At 38.4% G+C, this 10709-nt stretch overlaps 1 protein-coding gene across 1 annotated transcript; it reads right to left on the bottom strand.

Moving 5' to 3' along the window:
- Nucleotides 1–7230: 7230 nt before the first annotated feature.
- LOC109794260 (uncharacterized) lies at nt 7231–7746 on the bottom strand. Its single transcript, XM_020353723.2, has one exon. The coding sequence runs from the start codon at nt 7744–7746 to the stop codon at nt 7231–7233; it is 516 nt and encodes a 171-aa protein (XP_020209312.2).
- Nucleotides 7747–10709: the final 2963 nt, after the last annotated feature.

Here is a 10709-nt window from a genome sequence, read left to right as displayed (position 1 = left end):
CAATTGCACATAAGCATTTACACAAACAATTCACTCATCCACGAACAGTCACGAGCGAATCACGAGGTAGGGGTCTCCTGCAGAAATGGTGCATATTCAAGGAGGATCTAACTGTTCTCACTTGGTCAAAGGCCCCCAAGGTGCCCCCATTATAGGGACCCAATTCCTCTCGTCGTAGGTCGATGGAAAGCTCCAACGCACCGTCGGACTCAAGTTCATGGTTATCACCTTGAGTGATGTTTTCCGACAACGGTCTACGGGCACCTATAGACCCATTCGACAACCGGCCGTACTAACATCCACTCCCTATGGTTAATCACTCATGCCCCCGGGTATAGAGGGAACTGTTGTGTGCAAAGGTTTGTGTGCAGTTTTTATTTCAAACAATTGCGGAATTTAAACATACAACAGTTATTTAAAGCCATATAATAAAACATATTATAGTACAAGCAAGGGGTAATGAAGTAATTTTAACTATTATTTGTTAAAAATAATCTGTCACTAAATGGGACTGACTCTCGAAGCTTCCCCAGTGGAGTCGCCATCTGTCGCCACCGGCCCAAACGGGCCTCGGCGGTCGCGAAGACGGTCGAGCTCGCTTATTATTTTGGTTTTGAAAATGTATTGGATTATTAGAACGACTTGTTCTCAAACTGAGACCTTGTCGATCTTATCCAATTTATTTATTAAAAGTCTCACTAATCCATATTAATCCCAAGCGGGACCCTCCATGGATTAGTGGTTTTCGCAAAAGGAGGGTTCGTGGAGTCGCCACCAATGTTTTACTCAAAACATTGGAAAAAGGGATAAGGCAATTGATTTTATAAATCAACTTTGGCCATTACAACCAGAGTTGGGTAAGGGAGTCGGTTACGCGTGGGGAAGGTGTTAGCACCCCACAGCGCCCCTTTCGGGTTCCCTATGACAGATTATTTTCTAAAATAACAGCGTAAAATTACTAAATTACCCCTATTATTATGAACGATTAAGAATTAAATATCTACATGATGACTTATTAAATTATGCAACAAACAGAAAGCGGTAAAAGGAAGGATTGAAGGGAAACCTCTTGAAGCGTGCTTTTATATATTGCAAAAAAAATGAACTGGGAAGCGTTTTGGCGTTCCCTCGCTCTACAAGCCCGCTCCTCGCTCTCCTAGAACAAAATTTTAACTAAGGGAATCAAAAAGATTTCCCCTCGATTAGGTTCGATCCTCAAGCAAAAATGGCTCGGGGTTCAAGAACTTCGTCGGATCAACTCTCCGAGTGATTTCTAGGGCAGAACACTGCTCAAAAACCCCAGAATACTCAAGGAGAGGGTTGAAACTATGTGCAAAAGTGTCTAGTGACGTCCAATTGACGTCATATTTATAGGGAATAGGCGCAATACGGCCTACAGAAGCAATACGGCCGTATTGAAATTTTTGAACTTCAATACGGCCGTATTGAGTTCAATACGGCCGTATTGAAGTTCAGAAATTTCAATACGGCCGTATTGAAGTTTCAGAAACTTCAATACGCCGTATTGAGTTCACTGCGGCCATATTGAAGCTTCAATACGGCCGTATTAAGTTCAGTACGGCCGTATTGGGCTTCATTCCCTCTACTTCCTTATTTTGAGCTATTCTAAGACCTCTAGACCTACAGAGAACCCTCCTAGGGCCTTCCAGGAGTCCTTCTGGCTGATCTTCCTTCAGTCTTCGAGAGTCTTCAAGCTTTATTTCCGACCCGGACAATTTTAGGGGTCTACATTATTGAACTAAGCATTATCATGTTTTTAGGATTTTCCTAAGATGATGCATGATATTGCTTGGTTTGGGTAAATACATATTTTTCTTTTGAATATTTTGTATCTTTTTTTGTATTTTTTGGGTGAAAAGGGAAACTACCTATATGAATGCAATGAAGGTAGATGTTAACACCATGTACTAGAAGATCTTTATTTCTATTTATTCTTTTTATTTAAAAAAGAATGTTGTATGTTTAAAAGGTGCAAATGTATGCTCATACAATGTCACATAAAAATGCACAAACAATTCACTCATCCACGAACAGTCACGAGCGAATCACGAGGTAGGGGTCTCCTGCAGAAAAGTGCATATTCAAGGAGGATCTAACTGTTCTCACTTGGTCAAAGGCCCCCAAGGTGCCCCCATTATAGGGACCCAATTCCTCTCGTCGTAAGTCGATGGAAAGCTCCAACGCACTGTCGGACTCGAGTTCATGGTTATCACCTTGAGTGATGTTTTTCCGACAACGGTCTACGGGCACCTATAGACCCATTCGACAACCGGCCGTACTAACATCCACTCCCTATGGTTAATCACTCATGCCCCCGGGTATAGAGGGAACTATTGTGTGCAAAGGTTTGTGTGCAGTTTGTATTTCAAACAATTGCGGAATTTAAACATACAACAGTTATTTAAAGCCATATAATAAATCATGTTATCATACAAGCAAGGGGTAATGAAGTAATTTTAACTATTATTTGTTAAAATAATCTGTCACTAAATGGGACTGACTCTCGAAGCTTCCCCAGTGGAGTCGCCATCTGTCGCCACCGGCCCAAACGGGCCTCGGCGGTCGCGAAGACGGTCGAGCTCGCTTTTTATTTTAGTTTTGAAAATGTATTGGATTATTAGAACGACTTATTCTCAAACTGAGACCTTGTCGATCTTATCCAATTTATTTATTAAAAGTCTCACCAATCCATGTTAATCCCAAGCGGGACCCTCCATGGATTAGTGGTTTTCGTAGTAGAAGGGTTCGTGGAGTCGCCACCAATGTTTTACTCAAAACATTGGAAAAAAAGATAAGGCAATTGATTTTATAAATCAACTTTGGCCATTACAACCAGAGTCGGGTAAGGGAGTCGGTTACGCGTGGGGAAGGTGTTAGCACCCCACAGCGCCCCTTTCGGGTTCCCTATGACAGATTATTTCTAAAATAATAGCGTAAAATTACTAAATTACCCCTATTTATTATAAGCGATTATAAATTAACTATCTACATGATGACAGTTTAAATATGCACACAGAAAGCAGTAAAAGGAAGGATTTAAGAAGAAACCTCTTGAAGCGTGCTTTTATATATTGAGTAAAACTGGGAAGCTTTTTGGCGTTCCCTCGCTCTACAAGCTCGCTCGCTCCTTCCTAAAAAAACCTTTAACTATGGAAATCCGGAGGATTTCCCTTCGACTAGGTTCGATCCTCAAGCAAAATGGCTCGGGGCTCAAGAACTTTGTCGGATCAACTCTCCGAGTGATTTCTAGGGCAGAACACTGCTCAAAAACCCCAGAATACTCAAGGAGAGGGTTGAAACTATCTGAAAAAGTGTGGAATGACGTCCAATTGACGTCATATTTATAGGGAATAGGCGCAATACGGCCTACAGAAGCAATACGGCCGTATTGAAATTTTTGAACTTCAATACGGCCGTATTGAAATTCAGAAATTTCAATGCGCCCGTATTGAGTTCACTGCGGCTGTATTGAAACTTCAATACGGCCGTATTGATTTCAGTACGGCCGTACTGAAGTTTCAGAAACTTCAATACGCCGTATTGAGTTCACTGCGGCCGTATTGAAGCTTTAATACGGCCGTATTAAGTTCAGTACGGCCGTATTGGGCTTCATTCCCTCCACTTCCTTATTTTGAGCTATTCTAAGACCTCTAGACCTACAGAGAACCCTCCTAGGGCCTTCCAGGAGTCCTTCTGGCTGATCTTCCTTCAGTCTTCGAGAGTCTTCAAGCTTTATTTCCGACCCGGACAATTTTAGGGGTCTACAAAGCTTTAGCCCTCTTTTGAAGAGTTTGGAAGGGCCCGTTCCAATTTAGGAACGGCCCGTTCCGATTTTGGAACAACCCGTTCCAGTCTTCTAAAATTAGCTTATTTGGGCTTTTGGGCCTTCTAAAGTCCTATCTTGTTATTTGCATGCTTCGGGATCTCTTTCTCTTCATAAAAAAGGTCCATTATCCTTGTTTGTATGCCCCCGGACGAAATGGGGTGTCTACAGGCCTTTTCTAGTGTAGAAGCATTGCCTTTTTCTGTATTTTTCATTTTCTGACTTGTTCTTATTTTTTCTTGTTCATTATGCAGATAATAAGTGCATGTTTTGCTAAGATGATTAAATTTTCATTTATTCATCCTTTAGATGATTCCCCCTTGATGTAGAAAATTTGTTCTTAAAGTACGTGATATGCGTATACAATGTGAATTCTCGGGTATATTTTGTTACCTGTTGTCTCTAGAAAATGACTTTTTACTTCTCCTTCACAAGTTATGATGGAACTAGGTAGGAAAGATGAATTGATGGTTCTTTCTAGCCTTGCTCCTCACAAGATCTTCGTCCTTGATTGTGATTCCATAAGAGGAGATGAAGAAGAATTCGGATTTGGATTGATCCAAACCAAAGAAGGAAGCACTCAAGCTTAGGTGAGCAAAGGATTGCTCACGGATTTCCTTAGAAAGTAAAGGAATTCCTAGAACTAAGCAAGGAGCTTTGGTGGGAGAGATTTTCTTGACGTGAATGTTCATAAATCTCATGAAGGTTTAAAGTTAATAAAAATGTGAAGGAAGAGACTTAAATAGGCAACCAACCAAGCCAAAGTGGCACCAAGTTCAAATTTGAACTTTGGTGCCAAGAATTTGAATTTTGAATTCAAATTCTTTGGGCTGCCATGTGCTGAATGTGAATCATGGCTAATTGAGCTTCATTTGGAGTGAAATTAAGATGCATTTGAGTGTGCACATGTGCAGCCACCATTGGCTAAAACATGTGACTCGAATTCAACTTAAATGCATGCTAAATGAAACCTAATTTAAGCTAGTTTTACCTTATTAAGTATTCCTCCAATATTCCTACTCTAATAGCCTAAATACAATGGCCAAACATATACAAATAATAGGAAATAATAAAAGAAATAAAATGAGCCCAATATTGGGTACCAAAAGCCCAAAGGCCCATAAAACCCAAAAATAGGCACAATAAGCCTATGGCTCAAAAAATGCTAATCTATGTGGTCCAAAATACAAGACAAAATATATGAAACCTATACTAATATAATATATATAAAATAGATGAAAATGAGTATCTTAGGGTATGGCCCATGTGATTAACAGCTTGGGCCTTCCAAGCCTACCGAGCCTATTGGGCTCTGACTTGCCCAAATCTTCATGTCTAGCCCATTCCTCTTGGATCCTTCAATGTGTCACCTCTTACCCTCCTAGGCATGATTCCATGAAGTTATGTGGATATATATATTTTCGGGCACCATGGTGCATTTTATATCACTTTTGCTTGTCAGGAGTTCACATGAGGTCATTTATTATTTATTTTTTTCCTTTATTTGGACTTGTTTGATTTTCACTTAATCATCAATAAAACATGTCATTTTAACAGGGTCAAGAGAAATGAAAAGAAAGGATATCTTTATTAAAATAAAAATCTTTAAAGAAATGGATTACAAAAAGGGATTTAGAGAGAATGAATGGCTGAGGTAGGTCGGCATTTGGGCTTAGACAAACATATTCCTCGGAAAACAAAAGTAATCATCCTCTTAGTTGTCTTGGATTGCACACTTTGAACTCTAGATGGGTTCTTCAGTGGATTTTGTTTTTTTATAGGGTACATAGATCACCTTTCAGTTTTCGTTCTGGTTATTCATCACTTTCCTTTTTATATCATCCTTGACTTTTGCTTAAGATGTATCCTAGTGGGATATTTTTTTAACCAAGACGCCCTATATGGGTTTTCATATTGGTTATTTTGGCAAGTATTCATGTGTAGTATTTCTTCATCGTGTCAGAGTTCACTAGATAAGTTAGTTCCTCCCCATCCATATTGGTGAAAATCAATGCTCTATTGGAGAAAGCTCGTTCGACTATGTATGCACCCTGATAATTCAGTGTCTATTTTCCTATCTTGTCCTTCTAAGTTGGTAAGTGTTTCTTGAGGACAAGATCGCCCTTTTGAAAGTGTCGAGGATGAACCTTTTTATCAAAAGCCTTCTTGATTATTTTCTGATAAGTTTGACCATGAAAAATTGTGTTCAACCTCTTTTATTTTATGAGATTCAACTTATTGAACCTACTTTATACCCATTCAAACTTGGGGAGTTTTGTCTCCATAAGCATCCTTAGAGAGGGGATTTTTGCTTTTATTGGTAAGACTGTTTCTATATCATATACCAAGGAGAAGGGTATTGCTCCAGTTGATGAATGGATAGATGTTCGATACCCATGTAAAGCGAAAGGCAACATCTCATGTCAGTCTTTATAAGTGACGACCATCTTTTGAATAATCTTTTTGATGTTATTATTGGCTGCTTTAACCACCCCATTCATTTTAGGTCTGTAAGGGGAGAAATTGTGATGTTGGATTTTGAAGGAGCCATAAAGATTAGTCATCATTTTGTTATTAAGATTGGACCCATTATACGTTATAATCTTATAAGAAATTTCATATCGACAGACTGTTTTTCCTGACAAAGTTGACTACCACCTTTCTAGTCACATGTGCACATGACGTTGCTTCAACCCATTTGGTGAAATAGTCAATGGCCATGAGGATAAACCTGTGTCCATTCAAGGCTTTAGGTTCGATAGGTCCAATGACGTCCATGCCCTACATTGAGAACGACCATGGTGATGTCATGACATTGAGTTCGTTGGGTGGGACTTGAATGTTGTCGGTGTATATTTGGCATTTTCGACATTTCCTCGCATATAGGATGCAATCCCTTTCCATGGTTGACGAAAAAATCCTACCCTCATGATTCTCCTGGCCATGGTGTATCCTGTCACATGGGTACCAAAAGTTCCCTCATGGATTTCCTTCATCAAGGATTGAGCTTCCTTGTGGTCAACACATCTTAACAAGATCGAATCAAAGCTTCTCTTATAAAGGACTTCCCCATGTGATGAGAATACGATAACTTTGCATCTGATTGTCTTCTTATCATTTTTGGATGCTCTGATCGGGTACTTTTCTCCTTTGATATACTATTGGATGTCAAAATACCATGGGTGACCATTATCTTCTTCATGTATTGTGAAGCAATGGGCTTTTATTTTATGACGCTGAATTCTAACAATCAACATTTTGCTTCCTTCTTTAATGGAAAACATGGAGGATAATGTGGCCAAAGCATCTGCCAATTGATTTCCTTCTCTTGAGGTATGTTCAAAGTTAATTGAGTTGAATTAGGGTATTAGGCTTTGGATGTACTGCTAGTATAGGATTAATTTAGAATCTCTGGTTTTGCATTCCTCCTTTAACTGGTGTATTACCAAAGTCAAGTCGCCACAAACTTTTAATCTCGTGATGTCGTTGTCGAGTTTGGCATGCAAGCCCAATATACAGGCTTCATATTTGCCCATGTTATTGGTGCAGTTGAAATCTAGTCTTGTCGTTACTGGGATGTGCTTCCTTTGAGACGACACTAGTATAGCTCCTATCCCATGTACCATCAAATTTGAGGCACCTTCAAAGAACATGGTCTTGGATTCCTCCTTGATTTTCCCTTCTTTTTCATTTCTCAGAGCTAACACTTTTTCATCAGGAAAGTCATCTTTTATTGCATGGTGTTTGTCGGTTGGTCCACTTGCTAGATAATCAGCCAAAGCGTTGGCCTTGATTGCCTTTTGTCTGACATAGGTGATTTTGTACTCTGATAATAGTACTTGCCATCTAGAAACCCTCCCAGTGAGTGTGGGCTTCTCGAATTGATACTTGATGGGGTCCATTCTCGATATCAACCAAGTGGTGTGCCTTAGCGTGTACTATCTTAATCGTTGGTTTCCTCATGTTGTTCTAACATACATCCCATGGAATCTTCTAATATTGTGAGGTATAGGATTAGAGGTCTCCCCTGATGGCATCCTTGCTAGCATTGATGGATTGGTTGATCAATGTGAGGACACCTTGACTCCTTGGATCAAGTTCTTCAAAAGTGGCACAAGGTTTTAGGGTGGATGATGATGGAATGGACGAAAATGGAGATTGGGTAGAAGGTGTTTGAGGAAATGCTTGAGAAGGGTACTCAAGGGTTGGCTTACTTCATGATGATGAAGTCCACTTCTAGGGTTATTTCTCTTAAGGTGGAGATGGGAGGGAGGTGGCCGAATTAGCCAAGGGTGACTAAGGAAAGATATAAAGGCACAAAAGGCTCTATTTATATTCAATATCCAAAGTATTTACAAGGTTTGGTGCCTTGGGTATTTATAGGAGTGGGAGTCATCTAGGGTTGCATTTAGGGTTGCTTTGGCCGAAATTCACAATGCCAAATGCACACCAAATGAAATCCAAATTAACCCTAGATGCAACTTGGTGGCCAAGGATGCAATCTTTGGGTTTAGTTAGGCTACATCTAGGTGCATGATAAAACCATGCAACATTTTCCCTCCACTTGGGCCTAAGCCTTTCTAAGTTCAAAAATAGGTCCAAAACCACCAAAAATGCGTTTAGCCCTCCTAATTAAATACCTTAGCCCAAAATTAAAATCCTATGATCTAAAGTACCCCATAATACAAGGGTAAAATGGGAAATACAAAAGAAAATAAATCTTATGACTAAGATACCCCAAAATACAAGGGTAAAATTGGAAATACAAGTAAAATAAATCCTATGTCTAAGATACCCAAAATACAAGGGTAAAAATGGGAAAATTAAAGACAAGGGTAAAATAGGAATGAAAATAAAGTCTATGCCAACAAAGCTTAGGAGAAAGATCAATGTTCTTTAGCATTTTTCTAGGGGTGTTAGCTCCCCTTCCATTCTCCTAGCCATGGTCCTAGTGATAGGTCACACTTGTGTTGAGCTTAGTGAGTTTTGATGATCACAACACAAGTGTACAACAACAACTTGGAAGCAAAGCACAGCAAAGCACAAAGACAAAATCAAAGAAGAGTCAAGAGAATGTTATGTAATAGAACTTAGAAATTAAAATGTTTTGAAATGAGTTTTTATATTGTGTGTGCTTAGTATGCTTTGTGCATAAGCAAATCTATATCTGAACTAGGTAAAGAGTATATGATGATGAGTTAAAACATTGAAAAGTTATTTTGAGACTTAAAATAAAGGTTTAAGTACTAACTCAAAATAATCGATTATTGTTAAATATAATCAATTATTTCAGCAAATAGGCTGAGTTGCATGCCTTGCTGTAATAATCGATTATTTGTCAAAATAATCGATTATCCCAGAAACAACTCTCTGGAATAATCAATTATCCAGCTAAATAATCGATTATATTGTTCTTGGTTGTTTTCCAGAAAATCTGAAGAAAAAAATAATCGATTATTCTTTAAAATAATCGATTATCTGTGTCTGAAACTTTTATTAATAGTTTGAACTTTGAGAAACTTCAGAAAAGAGTTAGAACTGATAATCATTCTGTGAAAAACGTTTTGAGGAGTCTCTGTGACATCTTGGAGAGTTTTCTTTGTGAAATCCAAGAGTAAAAACGTTTGTGAAAAGCTTGTGAGAAGATCATCATCATCATATTCATGAAAGGGGAAGATAAAGATTTGTTCAAGAATTCCAGGTGAATTCGTTCCTTGTTTTTTTGTGAATACTTGTAAATCTTGAGAAGGGTTTCTCAAGTGGTAAAGTTTCTTGTAGTGGGTTTCTACAAGGGGTGCTTTCTTGGGGTCAAGAAAGTGGTTATCTTTTAGTGTTGAAGTATATGCACGTGTGTGTGCTTGTAAACCTTCTTGCTTAAAGATAGTGGAACAAATCTTAATCAGGTGTTGATTAAGGACTGGATGTAGGTCACATGTGGAGTGGCTGAACCAGTATAAAAGACTTGTGCAATCTTCTTCTCCCTTATCTTTTACATTGTGTAATTTCTTGGTTGAACTTTAAAGAAGATAAAACTTAATTAACAAGTGTATGTGAATCTTGACGGTTTAAATCTGAATTGGTGCATTATTGTTGAACCTCATTATGTTGTAATCAAGTGAGCATATTGCATTCATATTTTCATAACAAGTCTTTAGAAAAGCTTCATTTGAAAATTCAGTCTTAGAAAAGTTTAAAAGTGAAATAAAGATCCTAAATACTCTGATAATTTTTAAAGGGTCATAGAATCCAATTCACCCTTCCTCTTGGATTGTGCCATTCTTTTCTAACAACTTGAAGTTCCAAGGATGGTCCTCCATCATACCCTCCTTCTTGAGAAGGATTTGACCTCAAATCTTTAAGCTTATCCATTGCATTAGTCCCTTCAAAAGATGTGAGACCACAATTAGGGAAATAAACTAATAAAACTTAGCTATGCAATCCTTAAGTACACAATTTGTTGAATGAAAGTGTTAGGGGTATTGAAAAAGGCTTCATGATAAGAGAGCCAAAAACATCATAACATCTGCATTGTCAATTGATGAATTTTTTAGAATTTCACAATGCATATCTGCTAAAGAAATGTGGGATACTTTGCAAGTCACTCATGAAGGAACAAGTGATGTAAAGAGATCAAGAAAGCATACTCTCGTAAGAGAATATGAGCTGTTTAGAATGCAAAATGGTGAATCTATTTCTGATTTTCAAAAGAGATTTACACACTTGATAAATCACCTTGTTGACCTTGGCAGGAAATTTGAGAAGGAAGAGCTGAATTTAAAAGTGCTGTAATGCTTGGACAGATCATGGCAAGCAAAGGTGACAGCCATTGAAGAATCAAAGGATTTGACCTCCTTGACATTAGCTA

Source organism: Cajanus cajan, chromosome 9 (assembly GCF_000230855.2).
Source record: "Cajanus cajan strain Asha chromosome 9, NIPB_CcT2T_4, whole genome shotgun sequence".
NCBI lineage: Eukaryota > Viridiplantae > Streptophyta > Magnoliopsida > Fabales > Fabaceae > Cajanus > Cajanus cajan.
This window is presented reverse-complemented; position numbering and strand designations above follow the sequence as displayed.

Coding starts and splice junctions, on each gene's coding strand:
- LOC109794260 (XM_020353723.2), bottom strand. CDS start 7,746: ATGGACCCCATCAAGTATCAATTCGAGAAGCCCACACTCACTGGGAGG.